This window comes from Hyla sarda, chromosome 9 (assembly GCF_029499605.1).
Source record: "Hyla sarda isolate aHylSar1 chromosome 9, aHylSar1.hap1, whole genome shotgun sequence".
NCBI lineage: Eukaryota > Metazoa > Chordata > Amphibia > Anura > Hylidae > Hyla > Hyla sarda.
The window spans coordinates 136,176,927-136,202,024 of record NC_079197.1 but is presented as its reverse complement, the minus strand read 5'-3'; the positions used below and the strand labels follow the sequence as shown (position 1 = coordinate 136,202,024).

At 48.3% G+C, this 25,098-nt stretch overlaps 1 protein-coding gene across 1 annotated transcript in view; it reads right to left on the bottom strand.

Moving 5' to 3' along the window:
* The window catches only part of EHD2 (EH domain containing 2), an 83,536-nt gene that overhangs the window by 6,778 nt on the left and 51,660 nt on the right, over positions 1 to 25,098 (bottom strand). The window contains exon 4 of the mRNA XM_056539950.1: positions 12,458 to 12,870. Within this exon, the coding sequence (XP_056395925.1) occupies positions 12,458 to 12,870 (413 nt within the window). The remainder of the gene's footprint in view (positions 1 to 12,457; positions 12,871 to 25,098) is intronic.

Below are 25,098 nucleotides of genomic sequence, written 5' to 3'. Positions count from 1 at the left end.
AAGTTCACTCTATTCCTTGAGCTCAGAGTAGGTGTATACCGTATATACTCGAGTATAAGCCGAGTTTTTCAGCTCGATTTTTCGTGCTGAAAACGTCCCCCTCGGCTTATACTCAAGTGAACTCTCCGCCTGTCAGTGGTCTTCAACTTGCAGACCTCCAGATGTTGCAAAACTACAACTCCCAGCATGCCCGGACTGCAATCGGCTGTCCGGGCATGCTGGGAGTTGTAGTTTTGAAACCTCTGGAGGTCCGCAGGTTGAAGACCACTGCGGCCTTTGTCATCATCCAGACCCCCCCTTTAGTTTTCTACTCACCTCCCCTCGGTGGGAAGGAAGGGTGAGCTGGTCCAGGCCATCTATGCATAAGGGACCGTCCAGTGGGGAGGGTTAGTCATTCCGGGCTGTCCATTTTCATCCGGGGGCCCTCTTCTCCACGCTCCGGGCCTGCCCCGGACTAGTGACGTTGCCTTGACGACAAGGCACAGGGACACGCATGAATATCCCTGTGCGTCATACTGGCCCAGACTGGAGAAGAGGGCCCCCCTGGTGAAAATGGACAGCCCGGAATGACTATCCCTCCCCACCGGACGGTCCCTTCAGCATAGATGGCCTGGACCAGCTCACCCTAACTTCCCACCGAGGGGAGGTGAGTACAAAACAAAAGGGGGTGTCTGGATGATGACAAAGGCCGCCGTGGTCTTCAACCTGCGGACCTCCATGGCTGTCCGGGCATGCTGGTAGTTGTAGTTTTGCAACATCTGGAAGTCCGCAGGTTGAAGATCACTGATGAAGGGATTGAAAGGCGGTGACGATGAAGGGGGGGGGGGAATGATGAAGGGGGTCTGGATGATGACGGGGGTCTGGATGATGACAGGGGGGGATGATGTATTTCCCACCCTAGGCTTATAGTTGAGTCAATAACTTTTCCTGGGTTTTTGGGGTGAAATTAGGGGCCTCGGCTTCTATTCGGGTCGGCTTATACTCGAGTTTATACAGTATGTAGGTCTATTTAATATAATGTCCTATGTAGAATAAACATTCTATGTATATACATTCTATGTGACTTGTTATGTGTTACAACACTTTTTACAGTTGTCTTTAAGAGATTAGGAGTGCGTTACCTCATCATGGTGAGCTGGCATGCTCCCACCAGGCCAGTTCTACCACCATGAAACGTTTTTACAGATGTCCATGCACAGAGTTTTTATACACCTCCCTCCCTTGGTGAGGAAATCCCATACACTGCTCTCATTAACAGGACAAAGCAGGGGGACACGGTGCGAAGGTGACAGGAAGAGATAAGGGGGTCCTAATGTTTCCAGGCAGTCTCTGGAGTCATCGGCTAGCTTCCCAATGTAATCATACAGGCACGCACCTACTGTATGCCCCACCCCTTTGGCAAGAAACTAATCCCCCAAATAGTTTTTTTTTGTTTTGTTTTTTTGGTGAAGTGTTCCAAGTGATCCTGTACGACAATGGTTAGCATTATTTACACATTATTCAAGATGTATAAGCCCAGGTGCAACTGAAAGGAAAAGAAAAAAGAGACCGAGAAGAAGGTTTTCACAAGGAGAAACTAGAATAAGACTGTACGCATCCATTTGGAGACAGTACTAGATGGTGGATGAAAAGTGACTAAATCCCAAGTGCCAATAGCCTTCAGACTGTGGTCAAACCCCTCTAAGGGTATGTTCACACTACGGAATTCCCCGCGGAATTCCGCAGTGTGAACTTAACATTAGTGTGAATGGGTCTCCGCGAGACCCGTTCAGATTGCGGACTTTCAGCGGTGGACAATTCCGCCGCTGAAATTGTTCCGCGCAAAGAAAGCTCATTCTTTGCGCGGAAGTCCGCGAGCACTGCATAGCTGTCAATGGTGACGGCGCAGTGCCGCGCGGTCCTTCCGCCACTGCCGGCTGCCAGTCTGAATCTCTGCACGCTGAATTCAGCGAGCGGAGATTCCGTTCACACTCTGTAGTGTGAACATACCCTAAGATTAGCTGTCTGCAATAACATGTGCTGAGACATGTATAGGCCAACATCTACATGGCATCCGTATATTATCCCTATCTTGCCAAGAGCTTCATGGACTTCATATGAGTATCCTGCTTCTCCCTGCAATCCTGTTAATAAAGAGATTGCCCTTTAAAAATGTTTTCTTTTAGTTTTTAGAACTTGTCATTGAGACAGGTTATAAGAGTAAGGTTGGTGGGGGTCCAACCTATGGGATCTCCACTATTACCAAGATTGAGGGTCTCTTAGTATTCTTTTCTGGTGAGTGGGATAAGAATGTGCAGTCCTTCTCATATTTCTTTAATGGGAATCTTGGATATTTTCATCACTCCTATTATATAAAGGACATGGGCACTGGTGGAGGGCACATATCTACCTATAACATTGATGGCACAAGAAGCTTCAGGGTACCCAGGACTGTGTCTATAACAAGGGGGCATCCTCTACGTCTAGAGGAAAGAAGGTTTCTACACCAGCACAGACGGGGGTTCTTTACTGTAAGAGCAGTGAGACTGTGAAATTCTGTGGAAGCATTTTTGGAGAGTAAGAACATTACAGGTTATGTATACTAGATTTATAGGGACAGAACGCTGATCCAGGGATTTATTCTGATGCCATATTTGGAGTTGGGAAGGAATTTTTACCTCTAGTATGAGGGTTTTTTGCCTTCCTCTGGATCAACTCAACTCAGCAGAGACTTATTAGAGTTATAGGTTGAACTTGATGGACTCTGGTCTTTTTTCAACTATGTTACTATGTTCAACAAGGAAAGAATGTCCAGCGCTCGGAGTGCACTTAAAAGCTTGGTTTATTGCTTGACTGGAGTCACAATTACAGGTAAAGGAATGTCTGACGCGTTTTGCACTCGCAGGTGCTTAATCGTAGACTGAATTCACAAATATAACATGCAGGTAAAATACCTGAAAGATCAGGTCACGTGGGTTACAATAAAAGAACATTTGAAAAACCAGACATGGATGAAAAATGTTACTATGTTATTATGTTACTAGGTACCGGAAATGCCTCTGGTTGTTGCTATAGAAATGAGTAATGAAAACAGTAAGATACTACCTAATCAGTGGCATAAATAGGGGGTACCGGTGGGGTCTTTTCCCCAAGGGCTTGATGCCAGGAAGGGCAATCACAACCTATCCTACCTTAGCCAAGTATTTAGATACAGGGCTAGAACAGCAGATCAAAACTTTCCTTTAGGGGAAGGAAAACCAAGTTACACATAATAGTGACCGATTTAGAGAGTATTAGAAACCATGGAAAGAAACAAACAATTTGGCATATTTGCATCAAGCTTTCCATAGTATTTAGCTTCCAGCCTTAATATACTATACTGCATTGTATTCGCACTTTCCTGTTTCTGCTCATTTTTCCATCATGTGTTCCTCCTTGCCTCAGTCTTTCCATTAATACCCGTCCTTCCTTCTCTTACCTCTCCCCTTTTCCCTCTCTCAGTACATTCTCCCCTCTCTCCCTCACTTCTGCTCGCTCCCTCGGTGAGTAAACTTGCTGGAATGTGCTGGCTTTGGGTCACACACCATTTTCCCAGCCTGGATGCCAGAGCCAGAAAGAGAAGCAAATGAAATCATCTACTGTAAGAATGGGCCCATGTACAAGCCCCGCACCCTCTCCTCCATACCCAAATATAGATTATTCTACATATGCCCAGGAGTATTATCATGACATATGCCCTCATGTCAGATTGGACGCTCGGAAGGAACACAACGTTCAAGCAGGTAATGCTAGAGCCAGCGCTATGCTCCAGCTGCCATCTCTAAAGAGGAAAATCTGTAATGAAGAAAAAAACAGGCCAAGTCCTCCAGAACTAGAGACACTCTTTGTAACCACTCTACACTCCAGCCAAGAGATCAGGATCCTGAACACAGGCTCCACCTCTAATAACTTAAAGGGGTAGTCCAGTGGTGAAAAACGTATCCCCTATCCTTAGGATAGGGGATAAGTTTGAGATCGCGGGGGGTCCGACCACTGGGGCCCCCTGCGATCTCTCTGTACGGGGACCAGGCTCTCCGGCCAGATAGCGCGTGTCGACCCCCGCACGAAGCAGCGTCCGACACGCGCCCTCAATACATCTCTACGGCAGAGCCGGAGATTGCCGAAGGCAGCGCTTCGGCTCTGCCATAGAGTTGAATTGAGGGGGCGTGTCGGCCGCCGCTTCGTGCGGAGGTCGACACGCCCCCTTCCCACCGGCTGTCGGGGCTCCGTACAGGAGATCGCAGGAGGCCCCAGCGGTCGGACCCCCTGCGATCTCAAACTTATCCCCTATCCTTAGAATAGGGGATAAGTTGTTCACCACTGGGTCACCACTGGACTACTCCTTTAACTACAGGATCCTGTGCAGATTTGATGCGCAGGATTTGTAACTGCAGATTAGAAGCTGTGCTCAGTCATTTAGTTTACATTGAAATCTGCAGCAGAAAATCCTGAGCATCAAATCCTGAGCATCAAATCTGCATACATGTGAACGTACCCTAAAAGGGTATATGAAAATGGGGTTTCTAAACTGAACAAACCCAATAAAGAGGACCTGCCAGCTTGTCAGAGCACGTGTATTAACGTCAGTATTTCCCAACCAGGGTGCCTCCAGCTGTTGCAAAACTACTACTCCCAGCATGCCCGGACAGCCATAGGCTGTCCGGGCATGCTGGAAGTTGTAGTTTTGCAACAGCTGGAGGCACCCTGGTTGGGAAAAACTGATTTACGTACATGCATACTTATAGTCCCAATGAAATAACAACAACTTGTTTTAGAACGTTGCCTAATGAAGTTCCTCTGTTATTCCTCTTGGAAATGTATGTGTAAAAAAAAATTTTTTAAATTTAATAAATTATATTTTAGTGTTTTCTAAATCATACAGGATTGATAGAACTGACTGGAGGCATAGTTTGCACTAGTAAAATATAGAGCTTTTGCCAATCTATATTATTATTAGCTTGGTGTATTGCAGTGCATAGTGCTGTGTGCAGTAAGCTTTGCCCTATGTAGACTGGTAATGACTGATCAGTGATGAAGAGGTACATGCGTCATGGAGGGGTGGTGGAGGGAGGAGGCATGCATCATGGAGGGGTGGTGGAGGGAGGAGGCATGCATCATGGAGGGGTGGTGGAGGGAGGAGGCATGCATCATGGAGGGGTGGTGGAGGGAGGAAGCATGCATCATGGAGGGGTGGTGGAGGGAGGAGGCATGCATCATGGAGGGGTGGTGGAGGGAGGAGGCATGCATCATGGAGGGGTAGTGGAGGGAGGAGGCATGCATAATGTAGCTCATCATAATGTAGCTCATCAACACCTTCCTGACACTTGAGTTCTGAGCATAATAAAGAGGCAAAAAATTCCAATATTTCTTTACTTTAATATAAAGTGTCTACATTGCGCTACAGATGTGTCACATGACTAATAATACATTGTTACTGGACTTGCATCATTTTTTGCAAAGAAAAATGGTTATTCATATTGCAGGATAGTGGGTGGTCTGCTGCGAGACCTTATCTCTCTGAGAATGAAAGAATTGGGCATGTTCAAGTCCTACTGCCTGTTACTTCTCGGGAGGATCCCTTACACATTAATTGGTCAGACTGTCCCCCCAAAATCAGTGGGTTCGGCTGACATTAATCTAATGTGTATGGCCAGCTTTAGATCCTGCACTAGACATAACACAGGATATCAATACTGCCGTCCTCCATGGCCACACTCCCAGACATCTGTATTAGAAGCCCGGCATCCTCAGTGCTATTCCGTGCTGAGTGATTGTGTATCATTGATAGCTGCACACACGCTGAGTGTTTATGTTCCTAAATATCCTCACAATGAGGGGTCTGCATATTCACTTCCCAATACAAACACAGAGCTCTGTTACATTGTCTGTATTGTTGTGTCATACATAGGAGGACAAGTTAGCCCTTTGCACTTGCTGATATATGACTGGTGTGCTTATATTTAAAAAGGAGTAAAAGTGTGAACATGCTGCCTATATGTGATCTTTCTTCTTCTGCTGATATCCCAAAAGGTCCATCTGGCTTTGCTTATCAAGTGACCTACCAAATAATTCCATTCCAATGGTTAACATCCCTACTAATATACACTGATAATGTAATCCCATTATCAAAAAACGTTGTGCAGGATAAGGCCTCATTCACATCTGTATCAGAAGATCAGTCTGGGAACAGTAAACTGAGCCAGACCACACTGACTTTAATGGGGGTCTTCCAGGCTTTCGTTTGATGCCCTTTTTTGTACGGTCAGGTCCGGTTAAAAGAGTAGTACAGGACCGGCGCATGCGCGCAGCTCACTGATTTGGACGCATCTGGAGAACCTACCCGGATCCCTCTGAATATGTCCCGCTCCTCCCAGAAGAAGTTTCCGTTACGTTCACAAGGACTTTCACAGTCTATTCCTGATATTTTCAGAGCAGGGAGTAGATCCAATATGGCTGCTGAGAGCTCCCTCATGGCAGACGAGCACTCTGAAGATGAACACCAAGCCTCATCAGATGACCTGATGCCGGCGGCCATGTTTCATAGCATCCAGGCTATGTTCCGGAAGGAACTGGCACAAGCAGTGTCGGACATCACCGCCCAACTACAAGATCTGACGCAGTGGGTGGCAGACACAGATTCCAAGGTGGACGAGCTAGTGGACGCAGTGGAGGAAGATCGCCAGGATATCGACGAGCATGCACAGAAAATGGCCACCTTCGAGCTCAAGCTTGAGGATCTCGTGAACCACTCTCGGAGGGTGAACTTACGGCTGCGGGGACTGCCAGAGATGACGACTGACCTCACTAAGGTACTCACCTCCTTGTTTTATGAGCTGGCACCCCATCTTGAACCAGAACTACTCCGCTTTGATAGAATCCGTAGGGCCTTGGCTAGGCCTAAAAATACTGATCTTCCTCGAGACGTCATACTCAAGCTGCATTACCCGGAGGTGCGCGATACACTCCTCCTAGCAGCTAGAGATCTTATGGCCCTGCCGGGTCTGCCCCGACCGCCAAGCTCTACTCAGATATAGCTCCCTCCACCTTGGCTCGCAGAAGGGAGTTCAGGTCGATTACTTTAGCCCTCATGCAGAAACAGCTTAAATATAGATGGGGCTTTACATTTTTCTGGCATTTCAAGCCAATGGACACTCTTATGTGGTTCACACAGTAAAGGAGGCCCAGGAGGCCCTGGCCAAGGAAAACATGCAGCCGGCTGATCTGCCCCCGTTTCCGCAGAGACCTCCACAGGTTATACCAATGTGGGCTCTGGCGGATCCCGCACGTAAAAACACCAAATCTAATTGACCCACACCTGCACCTCCCTGTGTGGACTGTTAAACCCCACAACGTTGGATCTGTTACTCTATTACAAGCTTATTACACTGGGGACTATTGTTGCTCTGGATGTGGCTGTACACGGACCAGAATAGTGGGACCCTCATACCCCGGGGTTGGGGCAAGAAAGTGGGATGGGCTGTGGAGTTCCCGGACCCATCTTTCCTCAACTGGACATTTTGTTTGTCTCTATGTTCGTCTGTCTTGTCACATTTGCTGTTGGTTTTGTTGTTTTTTTGTTTTTACCAGGTACACATTTTTTTCTGTGATTATGATGTCATGCTCACATTGCTGGAATGATGCGGCGCCACTTACTATGGATTCTGTGAAGGCCTTCCTCCTTATTCACAGCTAACTCTGCATTGCCATACGCTATTATATGTAAATTGATATTGCATAATGTACGGGGTTTTAATTTCCCAGATAAAAGAGGGAAGGTCTTCTGGGACTACACTAAGTTACATCCTGACATTATTTGGATTCAGGAATCGCATTTTACTTCTTCATTTCCTAAGTTTTTTTCATAAATCCTACAAGCGCTACTACATGTCTATCTATGCTACTAAGAGTAGGGGGGCACTTATTCTACTACATGACTCCTTTTTTATTTAATGTATAAAGCACTTTGATTGATCCAGATAGTAGATATGTGATTTTATTGGGATTGATGGGGGATAAAAAGTAATGTTTGGTTAATTCCTATGCACCCATTGATGCTCCTATTGCTTTTTGACAGATGTGTACATTGCTTGGCTCCCTGCACTACAATTGGCTGATTTTTTGGCTGGAGATTTTAACTTTATATTCCATAGCTCTCTAGATCGTACCATATCCGCCCTCTTCGCAGATCAGAGTGCCAACAACGACAGGTACTTAAGTTGTTTGAGGATTGTAATGTAGCTGATGTCTGGAGGGAGCATAACGTCCAACATAGAGGATATACATACTACTCCCCCTCTCAACGTTCCTACACCCGCATAGACTGGATCTTAGTCCATATTTCTCTGTTGCCGAAACTCCTCTATGCTAGACATGTACCGTCGGCTTTGTCTGACCATGATATAGCGCAGGCGGTTTTTAATCTGGCGGATCGCGCAATGGTCCCCTTTAGATGGAGACTCAATGAGTCCTTACTTACCATGCTACGAGTTAAGTCACAATTAGAGGCTGACCTGTCATCTTATTTTTTTACTAATGCCTGCCCTGATAGTGCCCCTAGTTGGGTGTGGTTGGCGCATAAATCTTTTATGAGGGGTCATATCATCTCTATTGCTTCATGGATCAAGAGGGACCGCAAGGCCTCTAGGACCGCCCTTGAGGCCAAGTTGGCTAGACTGATGTTTGCACACCAGCAGTCTCCCTCTTTCTAGCTCTACAAGTCTCTTAGTGACACCAGGGCTCAGCTGGAAGCACTCCTTTCACATTCGTTGGAAAAGGCGGTACGTTGGACCAACGCTACCTATTATGGTTATGCCAACAAGCCGGATCACCTATTGGCATCCATGCTACATGACACGCCATCCTTTAATAAAGTGCACACTCTCCAGGTCTGCCCTGGTGTATGCACCTCTAACCCCAATAAAGTTTATGATGCTTTTCATTCTTTTTATTCTGCCTTGTATTCTGCTCCCTCCCATCCCCCTTGCTTTCGACTATGCTTTCTTCTTTCCTTTCTTCTACCACACTTCCCACGCTAGAACCTAACGCCTTGGAAGTACTTAATGCCCCTATTACCCCGGACGAGGTGGAGACTGCCATAGCTCGTCTTAAGAATGGGTCATCTCCTGGCCCGGACTGGTTCACGGCAGCATACTACAAGAAATTTGCCCCACTATTAATACCCCACTTTACTTCTCTCTTTAACTCCATTTGCTACTCTGACACTCTCCCCTCTGACTTTCTAGATGCACATATTACAGTTATTCCTAAGCCCAATAGAGACCATCTACATCCCGTTAATTATAGACCAATTTCCTTACTCAACATTGACACTAAACTATTCACTTCTATTCTAGCCTGTCGTCTAAATCACTTTCTTCCTTTCTTAGTACATGCGGATCAGGTGGGATTCATTCCTGGCCAGCAGGCTCCAGATAATGTGGGCAAGATTGTGAACCTGACTCAGTGGTCCAACACAACTAACACCCCTATGGTTGCCTTGGCATTGGAGATAGAGAAAGCTTTTGATAGCGTAACCTGGCCTTAGATGTTTGCTGTTCTATGTAAATTAGGCTTTCGGGGTTCACTCATTAGCATTCTACGACACTTGTACTCCTCCCCGAAAGCTTTTCTCAAATTACCTTCTACCAAGCCGGAACCTCTCTCTATACTTCTGGGCACCCCCCAGGGTTGCCCACTCTCACCGGCCCTATTTGCCCTTATGATGGAGGCGCTAGCGGCACAGATTCGGAATACTCCGGATATCCAGGGGGTGAGAGTGGGCGAGGATGATTACAAATGCAATTTATTTGCTGATGATTTTTTACTCACTTTAACGGCACCACTTACCACATTACCCAATCTTGTGCACATATTGGATGTCTTTGCAAAGGTCACTCTAAGGACTTTGCATTAATGCGTCTAAATCTGAAGCCATGTACTGTAATGTTCAGCACCTTCTTTCTTTATTTTTCAAGATTCCTCCTCTTGCCTCTCCTACCTCAGGGTGAAGCTCATCACCACCCTTCCAACTCTATATTCTGCTAATTACACCCCCTTATAGGACACCTTGAGAGCTGACTTACTGAAATGGAATCTTTCTTACCTGTCTTGGATTGGGAGAATGAATGTAGTCAAAATGGTGTTATTACCTCGCCTCATATTTATTTCGATCCCTTGCAATACCAGTTATGAAGAAAGACCTTCTTTCTTTACAGGAGGACATTTTTGCCTATATATGGTTTTAAAAAAGGCCGAGAATAGGTAGAGCAGTCATGTACTATCACAAACGGATGGGGGGCTGTCGGTCCCAAATCTTCTCAAATATTATTATGCTGCTCGCGTTGCACAACTCTCTTTGATTAATTGTTGGAGGGGAGCCCCGAGGTGGGTGGGTTTAGAGGAATCCTGAGTTTCTCCATATTCTCTTCCTGCCCTCATGTGGACTGCTTCTTCTATCTCCTCTCTTCTTCCCTCTTCCACACAAGTCACTTTATATGCTCTCTCTCTTTGGGATCAGGTTCACTTTAAGTTTTCTTTGCAATCTCTGCCCTTCCCTTTACTGCCCTTTCTATGTATTCCCTCTTTAACTCCTGGTATAACTGTTTCCTCTTATCTCTGGTGGTGCACGACTGGCCTACTTCGTCTACAGGACTTTTTAGAAGGACGGACCTTGGTTTCCTTGGGGAACTTGATGTCTCGTCATACCATCCCGGTGGGAGAATTGTTTAGAGCCCATCAAATTATGTCCTACTACACTTCTTTAGTACCTCATGCTACCCAGGTTGCAACGACTCCTTATGAAAGGCACATGCTGTATTCTTTGGACATACAAGGGCTACTTTCTGTTTTATATGCTTCCTTTAATGCACCTCCGGTGGATACTAAGCTCCCATTTATGTTGGCTTGGAAGGGAGATTTGTGCTCCACACTCACCCTATCTCAATGGAGGGAATGTTGCACTACAGTTAGTAGAGGTGGTTGGCAGGTTTACCTATTCAAGACCTCATTGAGAGTATTACATAGATCTTAGAGGGTGCCTGCCCTTCTCCACAATATTTTCCCTACTAGTTCACCTCTTTGCTTTCGAGGCTATGTATCATACATGGTGGAGCTGTCCGATGGTAGTGACCTTCTGGAGACAGGTACTAGATATGCTCTCCACGATTCTACCTTGCCCTGCACCAAGACTTCCCACATATAGCTTACTGGGACATAAACCCGCTAGAATGCCTCATCGAGTTTTTAAGTTGTTCCAGTTTGTTAAGTTGGCATCCCGTATCCACATAGCTACCCAATGGAGAAAGCCTGAATTGCACCTGCAGAGGGTGATAGACCGTATTAATGTCATTATGTTAAACAAAAAACTGTCTGCCGTAGGGGAAGATCAAGTGGACCGTTTTAACATGGTTTGGGAACCATGGCTCCTGTCGACCTATTGTCCTGATATGCGCCATTGTTTCTTTCTATACTGATTATGCTTTCATACATGTCTTTAGACCTGGATGTGTAGATTCCTTCCTACTCCAATATTGTACGTAGCCCTTATTGAATATGTGGCGCCGCACCGAATTTTGTATGTTATCTATGCTGTGCCTCTGTGAGTTAACTTATGTCTTTTAATTGATTGTACCTGGTTGTTCGGTTCCACCTGGGTCGATGGACCCTGTTTGGTTATTCACTATGCATATTTTGTATGTGATTTGCTTTTTCAATAAAGCTTCTTTGTTTGATGGTTAAAAGAATAGTGCAGTGAAACAAAACTTATTCCCTATCCGAAGGATAGGGGATAAGTTATAGATCGGGGGTGGTCCCGGTGGTCGGATTTCCTAAACAGGGCCCTGGAAGTCTGCCGGAAGTGGCTGTTCCGATCCCCGCAAGAAACCGCAGCTGTCACCCCTCCACGTATTTCTATGGGATACATTACATGGAGGGGGCATGTCGGCCGCCGCTCCGTGCGGGGGGGTCGGCATGCCCCATTCCAGCAGACTGCCGGGCCCCCAATGATCAGACCCCCCGTGATCTATAACTTATCCCCTATCCTTTTGGAAGTTGTGCTTCACTACAGAACTCCTTTAATTGAATGGATTTTGTGAGGGAGCTCCCCAATTGTCGCTCCAACGCAGATGTTAACATGTGAACATAGCCTATCAAGGTTTTATTTTTGAAGTTCTTAGTTGCATATGTCTTATAAAACATAACAGCATGATGTGATGTTCACTCAAAGAATTGTGTTGTGAAAATGTCCCTCTCTGCTCACCTGCTGGTTAGTCTGTATAGCAGAACGTGCTATCACTTTACCCACCTCTTTACCTTGAATTTCCCATCCCTGACTTAAACTATGTATCATCCCAGTCCTTCACTTTAGATGACCTTTATCTGCATAAATGAAAAATTAATCAGTGGAATCTTTGATAAAACAATACAATAAGATGTGTCTTACCCTAACCAACCGCGCTCTTTTCACCAGGTCATTAAGCTTGCGCAGAGCAGAGTTCCTGGGCAGGTTCTGGATGTCTTGGAACAAGTCCTGCTCCTCGAGTTCAAACAAGTGTCTGTTGTTGGAAATCATTAAGGGCTCAGACCAGAAGGAGCCTATGTAGACCCGTAGAACTTCAGGTGTGTTGAACACTTTACCCAGGGACCACATCAGGGCACCATATACACGCATCAACTGCTGGGTTTCCACCATGTCGGCCTTATTCAGGACAACGCGTATTTTATCTTCATTACCCTTTAGGGCTCTAATGGCCTCAGAAAATTCATCTGAAATCTCCAACTTGTGGGCATCAAAAAGTAGAATGATGAGATCAACTCGCTCAGCAAACCACTGCAGGACGGATGGAAAATCATAACCTGGAATCACAAAATAGTCTTATTAGTCCTATTACTGAAAAATTAAGCAACCACAGAAATGATTGTGCAATGTGGCACCTTTACAGCAGCATGGTATTGTTCATGGCTGCAGTGATTAGTAGGGGCCGGCCTCTAGGACCCAAATCAATCCTGAGAATGACTGGGCTGTTGCACTTATGTGATTTGGCCCCTTTATTATTTTTCCTACATAGTGGTGCTCCCAGACACACAAGGTTGCGGGGAACTGGTAATAATAATAATTCAATTTTTTTACGTAGATCATACCCCTGTGTGTTAAATAAGTTAAAAAGAGTTGTATGGGTATTAAAAACAGCCTGCTAAGGCCATCACCAGCTGCAGCGATGACCGGTCTTAGTGATTGACTGAGCAGGGCGTCACTGCCGAGACCAGTTAGTCTTGGAAGATGGTGGCCTGAGAGTTCAGAGGTAAGACATGGGTCCTGTTCTGGTGATCGTGGGGGTCCCAGCAGTCAGACCCCTTTGGACAGGGGAAAAGTTTGTAATAACTGGACAACCCCTTTAAAGGGTACCTTGCTTTTTTGACAAATCATTTTGTTGCAGCACTGTGCATTAGACATTTTGCTAAATTAGATTCATTTTAAATTTGGCGGTATATTGCTACACTGGACACCATTCTTCCTGCTCCCAGATGCCCTCCATGGTATATTTCTATGCAATAGGAGACAAAGTTTATTTTTGCGTCTCTACAGCGCCTGTCTCAAGCACGAGACTCAATGTAATGTGATTCTATGGCACAGGGTCTCACACCGGCGGCGGGTCCTGTGGAGACAAAGCAGGAAGCTTTGTATCGTATTGCATAGTTATCAGGGCCGGTTCTACCTACAGGCAATATAGGCAGCCACCTCCAGCGCCTTCTTGATGGGGCGCCACTCCGCGTGCTGCAAGAAAGTTGGTAGCCAGCCAGCATCCGAAGCATCCACTGCTAATCTGCAGCGCCCGCCCAGCCAGCACCATCATCCCCCCCCCCCCCTCCTCCCACCCCCTGGCACCATAATAATCTGTATTCTTCAGCCTGCTGGTGGAGTGCAGTGCCAGCTCCAAGGTAGACAGGCAGGTCAGGTTCGTCCAGCATCCTGGCATCGCACAAGCCTCCATACATCCGCCCCAACCCCCTCGCCTCTCCTGAGCAATCACGTCTGTCTGCCTCAGAGGAGTACTGCTTTCAGCGGCAACATGCTCCCAAGAGGCAGATGGGCATGACCACCGGTGTCCTCTGCCTCATGACATCACAACTCATTCTCAGCCCCTCCTCAACCGCTCAGGCTATAGAGGACAATGATGGCACTACTGACAGTCAATGGGGGCTTGTGTGCAGATTCTTACAGCATGTGTAAGTGCACGATTATGTATGTGTGTTATAGAGTGTCACCCCAGTATAGTGACCACCCGACCTACGATGGCCCCAACATACGATCATTTAAGCATATGATGACCTCTCAGAGGCCATCGCATGTTGAAGGCAGCATCAACATACGATGCTTTTGTATGTCGGGGCCATCGCATAAACGGCTATCTGGCAGCGCAGACTGCTTCAGCTGCCACCGGATAGCCGTTTACGGTGCCCCGTGTGGTCCGCTGACGATCACTTACCTGTCCTCGGGGCTCTGGCGCGTCCTCTTCGGGATCCCCTGCATCGTTGGCACTCTCCATCGTCGTCATCACGTCGCTGCGCACGCCTTCCCGTCATCCAATAGGAGCGGTGTGCATAGCGACGTGATGGCCGTGATGAAGAGCGAGGATGCCGGAGAAGCAGAGGCCTTGCTGGAGCGTCGGGGACACCCTGGGGACGCGGCGACAGCGATGGAAGGCGACATCCAGGGCAGCGGTGACGAGCGGTGACGGTCCGGAGCGGCGGGGAAAGGTGAGTACAACTTCCAATACCAGTGTTCTTCAACCTGCGGACCTCCAGATGTTGCAAAACTACAACTCCCAGCATGCCGGGACAGCCGTTGGCTGTCCGGGCATGCTGGGTGTTATAGTTTTGCAACATCTGGAGGTCCGCAGGTTGTAGACCACGTCCTATACTTTACATTGCACGGATCCCTCAACATACGATGGTTTCAACAAACGATGGTTCATTCGGAATGAATTACCATGGTATGTTGAGGGACCACTGTAGTAAGGTGATTACATGAGGAGGAGGTTTGTTACCAGGGGTCAAGTCCTAGGGAAAGAAAAGTGCAGGAACTCACCCAAGGTTTCTTATCAAAAGCTGAGCCCTGTTTGTTACCATGTATCACCCCAGTAGTAAGGTGACCACCCTGTTAAGGCATTTAACCTCCGAATTTACAATGAATATCATTTAGGAAATTACATTACAATGAAAGGTACTCTTTATAGGAGAACTTATCGTTAAAGATTCAAGCCCTCACACTGTCATATTCATATGTTTATTCACATTTTATAGGATTATCTCCACTGACATTTGAAGGGATTTGTGAGGAGAACTGAACTACATGGATTGAAGAAAGATATAAACAGTTTATATATAACTGGACTCCAAATAATTCTGTAATAGATGAGGGTAGAGAACCGCCGTGAAAGGTTTATTTTACTGTAACTGCACTTGTGTCACTTTGCGCAGTTTTCCTCACAAGGTTAAACTTGTGGACGTTTTATACTTCTAATCCTGATACATTCTTCTCTGATGTCTGTTAAATATCTGACACCTGTGGATAGCAATGTGAAGGGTGCGTGGGTTGGGGAATGGAATCATGCAAAAGGGCGAAGTTTTCTCAGTTTGGTGGACAATTGCCAGAGTTGTTACTGGAAACCCCATCTGACAGATGAAACGCTATCACTGGGCCTATTTCTTAAAAAATACATGATATTGAGCCCCTCGTGCTGGTCTATTGTACCAGTATGTGAGAATCTTCAGCTGCATCCCCCTCCTTCTCCCCATCTTTAGTTACGTGTTTTATATTAGAAGGATTTGATTTGGTGACTTAGTCGGTGTCTAATTATTTAGGCCTGGATCACATTACAGAATTGTGCGGCCGGGATCACACTACGGATTTTCTGACTGGAATTCCACTTAGGAATTTTGGTCGGAAATACCGCTGCTTAAAGGTAACATGCAGGTGAGTGGGTTTTCCTTTAACCCATTCACACTGCGGAATTTCCTGGGCAGAATTTTCATCAGAAAAGTCAGATCAAAAAATTCTGCCAGAACATTGAACCTGCTCAATGTTCTGGTGAAATCTGCACTTCAGACATTGCCATCTTTCAGGACAGCAATGTCCGTGTGATCCTAGCGCCAACTGATTCAGCTGGCACTGGCCACACTCAAAGTCTCTGGCTGGAAATTTTCTGCCCACAGATTATGTATTGTGAACTGGCCAATCAGTTGGCGCTAGGACCAGAACATTGAGCAGGTTCAATGTTCTGGCGGAATTATTTCAGACCAAAATATTCTGCATTGTGAATGGGTTAAAGTGTACCTGTCGTCAACAAAAACTTTTTAAATAATGTAGATAATACCATTATATGTATAGTTGCAATATACAATGGTTAAAAAATGTGTATATTTTTAGGTTAAAAAAAAAGTGCTATCCCTGCAGCTAATGTCTGTGTGTCTCTATGAGGAGTCCAAATACAGGAAGTGTAGGTGGACAAGCAGGGCTTTGTGCAGGCTGCTGGCTTGTCAATCATTCTGATGTCTGCGCCCGTATAAAGTCACAGAGCCTCACTGCACAGAGCCCCGCTTGTCCTCAGTATACAGAGCCCTGCTTGTCTTCAGTGTACAGAGCCCTGCTTGTCCTCAGTGTACAGAGCCCGCTTGTTCTCAGGTACAGATCCCTGCTTGTCCTCAGTGTACAGAGCCCTGCTTGTCCTCAGTGTACAGAGCCCTGCTTGTCCTCAGTGTACAGAGCCCTGCTTATCCTCAGTGTACAGAGGCCTGCTTGTCCTCAGTGTACAGAGGCCTTCTTGTCTTCAGTGTACAGAGCCCGCTTGTCCTCAGTGTACAGAGCCCTGCTTGTCCTCAGTGTACAGAGCCCTGCTTGTCCTCCGTGTACAGAGGCCTGCTTGTCCTCAGTGTACAGAGGCCTGCTTGTCCTCAGTGTACAGAGGCCTGCTTGTCCTCAGTGTACAGAGGCCTGCTTGTCTTCAGTGTACAGAGCCCGCTTGTCCTCAGTGTACAGAGCCCTGCTTGTCCTCAGTGTACAGAGCCCTGCTTGTCCTCAGTGTACAGAGCCCGCTTGTCCTCAGTGTACAAAGCCCACTTGTCCTCAGTGTACAGAGCACTGCTTGTCCTATGTGTACTTGGGTGCAATGCTCTGTCTGCACTCTACTCTGCACATACCCCCCATGTGTATAGCAGTGCTGCAGTGTAGAGCAGATACGGACAGAGGCCCTGGGAGGCATATACTGTGCATATACATTACATAACTTATCCTGTATTGATCCTGAGTTATATCCTGAGTTATATCCAGAGCTGTATGTGGTATGTGTTACGCCGAGCGCTCCGGGTCCCCGCTCCTCCCCGGAGCGCTCGCTTCACTCTCCCCGCGGCAGCGCTCCGGTCACGTCCTCTGACCCGGGGCGCTGCGATTCCGCTGCCAGCCGGGATGCGATTCGCGATGCGGGTAGCGCCCGCTCGCGATGCGCACCCCGGCTCCCCTACCTGACTCGCTCTCCGTCTGTTCTGTCCCGGCGCGCGCGGCCCCGCTCCCTAGGGCGCGCGCGCGCCGGGTCTCTGCGATTTAAAGGGCCACTGCGCCGCTGATTGGCGCAGTGGTTCCAATTAGTGTGTTCACCTGTGCACTTCCCTATATCACCTCACTTCCCCTGCACTCCCTTGCCGGATCTTGTTGCCTTAGTGCCAGTGAAAGCGTTCCTAGTGTGTTCCTTGCCTGTGTTTCCAGACCTTCTGCCGTTGCCCCTGACTACGATCCTTGCTGCCTGCCCCGACCTTCTGCTACGTCCGACCTTGCTTCTGCCTACTCCCTTGTACCGCGCCTATCTTCAGCAGCCAGAGAGGTGAGCCGTTGCTAGTGGATACGACCTGGTCACTACCGCCGCAGCAAGACCATCCCGCTTTGCGGCGGGCTCTGGTGAAAACCAGTAGTGGCTTAGAACCGGTCCACTAGCACGGTCCACGCCAATCCCTCTCTGGCACAGAGGATCCACTACCTGCCAGCCGGCATCGTGACAGTAGATCCGGCCATGGATCCCGCTGAAGTTCCTCTGCCAGTTGTCGCTGACCTCACCACGGTGGTCGCCCAGCAGTCACAACAGATAGCGCAACAAGGCCAACAGCTGTCTCAACTGACCGTTATGCTACAACAGTTATTACCACAGCTTCAGCAGTCATCTCCTCCGCCAGCTCCTGCACCTCCTCCGCAGCGAGTGGCCGCTCCTGGGATACGCTTATCCTTGCCGGATAAATTTGATGGGGACTCTAAGTTTTGCCGTGGCTTTCTTTCCCAATGTTCCCTGCATCTGGAGATGATGTCGGACCTGTTTCCCACTGAAAGGTCTAAGGTGGCTTTCGTAGTCAGCCTTCTGTCCGGAAAAGCCCTGTCATGGGCCACACCGCTCTGGGACCGCAATGACCCCGTCACTGCCTCTGTACACTCCTTCTTCTCGGAAATCCGAAGTGTCTTTGAGGAACCTGCCCGAGCCTCTTCTGCTGAGACTGCCCTGTTGAACCTGGTCCAGGGTAATTCTTCCGTTGGCGAGTATGCCGTACAATTCCGTACTCTTGCTTCAGAATTGTCCTGGAATAATGAGGCCCTCTGCGCGACCTTCAAAAAAGGCCTATCCAGCAACATTAAAGATGTTCTGGCCGCACGAGAAATTCCTGCTAATCTACATGAACTTATTCACCTAGCCACTCGCATTGACATGCGTTTTTCCGAAAGGCGTCAGGAACTCCGCCAAGATATGGACTCTGTTCGCACGAGGCGTTTCTTCTCCTCGGCTCCTCTCTCCTCTGGTCCCCTGCAATCTGTTCCTGTGCCTCCCGCCGTGGAGGCTATGCAGGTCGACCGGTCTCGCCTGACACCTCAAGAGAGGACACGACGCCGTATGGAGAACCTCTGCCTGTACTGTGCTAGTACCGAACACTTCCTGAGAGATTGTCCTATCCGTCCTCCCCGCCTGGAAAGACGTACGCTGACTCCGCACAAAGGTGAGACAGTCCTTGATGTCTACTCTGCTTCTCCACGTCTTACTGTGCCTGTGCGGATGTCTGCCTCTGCCTTCTCCTTCTCTACAGTGGCCTTCTTGGACTCTGGATCTGCAGGAAATTTTATTTTGGCCTCTCTAGTCAACAGGTTCAACATCCCGGTGACCAGTCTCGCCAGACCCCTCTACATCAATTGTGTAAATAATGAAAGATTGGACTGTACCATACGTTTCCGCACGGAGCCCCTTCTTATGAGCATCGGATCTCATCATGAGAGGATTGAACTTTTGGTCCTCCCCAATTGCACCTCGGAAATTCTCCTTGGACTTCCCTGGCTTCAACTTCATTCTCCTACCCTGGATTGGTCCACTGGGGAGATCAAGAGTTGGGGGTCCTCTTGTTCCAAGAACTGTCTAAAACCGGTTCCCAGTAACCCTTGCCGTAACTCTGTGGTTCCTCCAGTAACCGGTCTCCCTAAGGCCTATATGGACTTCGCGGATGTTTTCTGCAAAAAACAAGCTGAGACTCTACCTCCTCACAGGCCTTATGATTGCCCTATCGACCTCCTCCCGGGCACTACTCCACCCCGGGGCAGAATTTATCCTCTCTCTGCCCCAGAGACTCTTGCCATGTCCGAATACGTCCAGGAGAATCTAAAAAAGGGCTTTATCCGTAAATCCTCCTCTCCTGCCGGAGCCGGATTTTTCTTTGTGTCCAAAAAAGATGGCTCCCTACGTCCTTGCATTGACTACCGCGGTCTTAATAAAATCACGGTTAAGAACCGCTACCCCTTACCCCTCATCTCTGAACTCTTTGATCGCCTCCAAGGTGCCCACATCTTCACTAAATTGGACTTAAGAGGCGCCTATAACCTCATCCGCATCAGAGAGGGGGACGAGTGGAAAACGGCATTTAACACCAGAGATGGACACTTTGAGTATCTGGTCATGCCCTTTGGACTGTGCAACGCCCCTGCCGTCTTCCAAGACTTTGTCAATGAAATTTTTCGTGATCTGTTATACTCCTGTGTTGTTGTATATCTGGACGATATCCTAATTTTTTCTGCCAATCTAGAAGAACACCGCCAGCATGTCCGTATGGTTCTTCAGAGACTTCGTGACAACCAACTCTATGCCAAAATTGAGAAATGTCTGTTTGAATGCCAATCTCTTCCTTTTCTAGGATATTTGGTCTCTGGCCAGGGACTACAGATGGATCCAGACAAACTCTCTGCCGTCTTAGATTGGCCACGCCCCTCCGGACTCCGTGCTATCCAACGCTTTTTGGGGTTCGCCAATTATTACAGGCAATTTATTCCACATTTTTCTACCATTGTGGCTCCTATCGTGGCTTTAACCAAAAAAAATGCTGATCCCAAGTCCTGGCCTCCTCAAGCAGAAGACGCCTTTAAACGACTCAAGTCTGCCTTTTCTTCGGCTCCCGTCCTCTCCAGACCTGACCCTTCCAAACCCTTCCTATTGGAGGTTGATGCCTCCTCAGTGGGAGCTGGAGCTGTTCTTCTACAAAAAAATTCTTCCGGGCATGCTGTCACTTGTGGTTTTTTCTCTAGGACCTTCTCTCCAGCGGAGAGGAACTACTCCATCGGGGATCGAGAGCTTCTAGCCATTAAATTAGCACTTGAGGAATGGAGGCATCTGCTGGAGGGATCAAGTTCTCCTGTTATTATCTACACCGACCACAAGAACCTCTCCTACCTCCAGTCTGCCCAACGGCTGAATCCTCGCCAGGCCCGGTGGTCTCTGTTCTTTGCCCGATTTAATTTTGAGATTCACTTTCGTCCTGCCGATAAGAACATTAGGGCCGATGCTCTCTCTCGTTCCTCGGATGCCTCAGAAGTTGAACTCTCTCCGCAACACATCATTCCACCTGACTGCCTGATCTCCACTTCTCCTGCCTCCATCAGGCAGACTCCTCCAGGAAAGACCTTTGTTTCTCCTCGCCAACGCCTCGGAATCCTCAAATGGGGTCACTCCTCCCATCTCGCAGGTCATGCGGGTATCAAGAAATCTGTGCAACTCATCTCCCGCTTCTATTGGTGGCCGACTCTGGAGACGGATGTTGTGGACTTTGTGCGAGCCTGCACTATCTGTGCCCGGGATAAGACTCCTCGCCAGAAGCCCGCTGGTTTTCTTCATCCTCTGCCTGTCCCCGAACAGCCTTGGTCTCTGATTGGTATGGATTTTATTACTGATTTACCCCCTTCCCATGGCAACACTGTTATTTGGGTGGTCGTTGATCGATTCTCCAAAATGGCACATTTCATCCCTCTTCCTGGTCTTCCTTCTGCGCCTCAGTTGGCTAAACAATTTTTTGTACACATTTTTCGTCTTCACGGGTTGCCTACGCAGATTGTCTCGGATAGAGGCGTCCAATTCGTGTCTAAATTCTGGAGGGCCCTCTGTAAACAACTCAAGATTAAATTAAATTTTTCTTCTGCATATCATCCTCAGTCCAATGGACAAGTAGAAAGGATTAACCAGATCTTGGGGGATTATTTGCGACATTTTGTTTCCTCCCGCCAGGATGACTGGGCAGATCTCCTCCCATGGGCCGAATTCTCGTATAACTTCAGGGTCTCTGAGTCTTCCTCCAAATCCCCATTTTTCGTGGTGTACGGCCGTCACCCTCTTCCCCCCCTCCCTACTCCCTTGCCCTCTGGTCTGCCCGCTGTGGATGAAATTTCTCGTGACCTTTCCATCATATGGAGAGAGACCCAAAATTCTCTCTTACAGGCTTCCTCACGCATGAAGAAGTTCGCGGATAAGAAAAGAAGAGCTCCCCCTGTTTTTTCCCCTGGAGACAAGGTATGGCTCTCCGCTAAATATGTCCGCTTCCGTGTCCCTAGCTACAAGTTGGGACCACGCTATCTTGGTCCTTTCAAAATTTTGTGTCAAATTAATCCTGTCTCTTATAAACTTCTTCTTCCTCCCTCTCTTCGTATCCCTAATGCCTTTCACGTCTCTCTTCTCAAACCACTCATCCTCAACCGTTTTTCTCCCAAATCTGTTCCTCCCACTCCTGTTTCCGGCTCCTCGGACATCTTCTCGGTCAAAGAAATTTTAGCTGCCAAAAAGGTCAGAGGGAAAAATTTTTTTTTAGTGGACTGGGAGGGTTGTGGTCCTGAAGAGAGATCCTGGGAACCTGAGGACAACATCCTAGACAAAAGTCTGCTCCTCAGGTTCTCAGGCTCTAAGAAGAGGGGGAGACCCAAGGGGGGGGGTACTGTTACGCCGAGCGCTCCGGGTCCCCGCTCCTCCCCGGAGCGCTCGCTTCACTCTCCCCGCGGCAGCGCTCCGGTCACGTCCTCTGACCCGGGGCGCTGCGATTCCGCTGCCAGCCGGGATGCGATTCGCGATGCGGGTAGCGCCCGCTCGCGATGCGCACCCCGGCTCCCCTACCTGACTCGCTCTCCGTCTGTTCTGTCCCGGCGCGCGCGGCCCCGCTCCCTAGGGCGCGCGCGCGCCGGGTCTCTGCGATTTAAAGGGCCACTGCGCCGCTGATTGGCGCAGTGGTTCCAATTAGTGTGTTCACCTGTGCACTTCCCTATATCACCTCACTTCCCCTGCACTCCCTTGCCGGATCTTGTTGCCTTAGTGCCAGTGAAAGCGTTCCTAGTGTGTTCCTTGCCTGTGTTTCCAGACCTTCTGCCGTTGCCCCTGACTACGATCCTTGCTGCCTGCCCCGACCTTCTGCTACGTCCGACCTTGCTTCTGCCTACTCCCTTGTACCGCGCCTATCTTCAGCAGCCAGAGAGGTGAGCCGTTGCTAGTGGATACGACCTGGTCACTACCGCCGCAGCAAGACCATCCCGCTTTGCGGCGGGCTCTGGTGAAAACCAGTAGTGGCTTAGAACCGGTCCACTAGCACGGTCCACGCCAATCCCTCTCTGGCACAGAGGATCCACTACCTGCCAGCCGGCATCGTGACAGTATGGCAGGGTGTGAGCTGCAGGGCAGATGTGGTTACCCTAGGGGCAGATGGTATTAACCCCTTGTGTTTGTGACGCCAGGGTTTGGTTTATCCTTAACCACCCGAAGGTATACTGCTGGATCCTGGGCTAGGCACGGGGGGCATTCAAGACACTGATGCCAAGTTACGGACAACGGTAGCCAGTTGTTACAGTCTATGCAGTACAGCCGGGGCCCAAGGAGATGATCAATGACACAGAGATCTCGCAGGCTTGCTGGGACTTGTAGTTGGACTGGAGAATTTAGTGCAGGCCAAGCTAGGTAGACAGATGACTTGACTGACTTGAGACTGACAGGACGATGACTTTATCTTACTTGCACTTGACTTTTGGCTGCAGAACTTGACTTGAGGCCTCCACTACTCTGGACACACACTCTAGGCACAACTTGACTGGACCTCAGCATGAAGAGAGTGAAGCTCCACCCAGGGCTTATATGGGGGAGACTAGGAGGGAGAGTGTCCAGAGAGAGTGACAGTGCAAACATCTGACAGCCGATCAGATCACTATGGGAGGTCTGCAGAAAATCATGCGGGGCCTCATGTTCAAGTTTCGCCTAAGGCCTCACAAAGTCTAGAGCCGCCCCTGCCCTGTGATCAGACATCGTATCCCCTATCCTTTGGATAGGGGATAAGATGTCTAGGGGAGGAGTACCGCTTTATGTCCCCTGTGAATATATAAGACTTCCAGTACCTTACTCCAAGCTCTGCATCTCCTGGTGAGTGTGTTAGTCTGGCCAAACCCCTCCTGCTTGCCACACACCATCTTGCAAAGCCACACCCACCATTTAAGCCACACCCTGTTTATTTTCTACCCTTTTTTTGTGTATTGGTCTGGCTTGCAAGTCATGACCACTTCAACAATACCACGCCTCCTTCTATTTTCGGCCTACAATCTCTTCACCACAACACAGTCCAACCTGAGGATGAGATATGAGGATGAGATATGAGGACCACATATGAGGTCAGGATATGAGGACAAGATATGAGGACGGGTTATAAGGATGGGATATGAGGTCGGGATATGAAGTTGGGATATGAGAACGGGATATGAGGATGGGATATGAGGTCGGGATATGAGGATGGCATCTGAGGGTAGGATATGAGGTTGGGATATGAGGAAGGGATATAAGGATGGGATATTATGACAGGATATGAGGTCGGGATATGAGGACAAGTACTTCCTCCTATGTTGATTTTCCTCCCCCACAAAGATTGGGTAGGAAAAAACGGACAACGCTGGGTACTCAGCTAGTTCACTATAAAGCAGAGCTGCCCAACTGACATCTCAGGGTAATAGGTGACCCTTGTGTGTCTGATGTGTTTATATAGTGCAGTTTAGATCCTTAAGATGATAATCACTTGGGAACAGGGATGTAGCTATAGCGATTGCAGAGGTAGCAGTCACATTAAAAGGGTTACTCCACTCCCCGTAACATTGAGTTCCTGAACGCTGTGTGCGGGCTTCCATGTTCATGCCCGCCCCCTCGTGATGTCACATCCCGTCCCCCTCTATTAAATTCTATGGGAAGAGGGCGTGACTCCCATAGACTTGCATTGAGGGGGCGGGACTTGATGTCACATGACAGGGTGTGGCATCACGAGGGGGCAGGCTAGAACATAGAAGCCCACACACAGCATCCAGGAACTCAATGTTCTGGACGCTGGGGAGCGGAGTAACCCTTTAAGCCCTGGTACCTGACTCCGGTCCCTCTGCCACACAACAAGATTGTGAAGTTACGTTGTCAAGCATGAGCATTCAGTACACTGAGTACACGGCCAACCAAAAACTGCATAACTATTACTCTGCTTTCTACCACATATGAGACCCCCCCCAATATGTAGGGTTAGCCGTCACTTCCATAAAGGATAATTACAGGCCGAAGCACACAAGCTATTATGCATGTTCTCCAGCTAGGAGCTCCTAGAATTGCCCCCAACGTTGCTTCCCTCCTGATATTGTTGTCAGTGACCTGGCCAGGCATGTCTCTGTACCCTCTGGCAGGGAGAGATAAGAGTCGCTTTCTTTGTTAGTGGAATAGAGATTGTACTTCACAGATGGGATGTGAT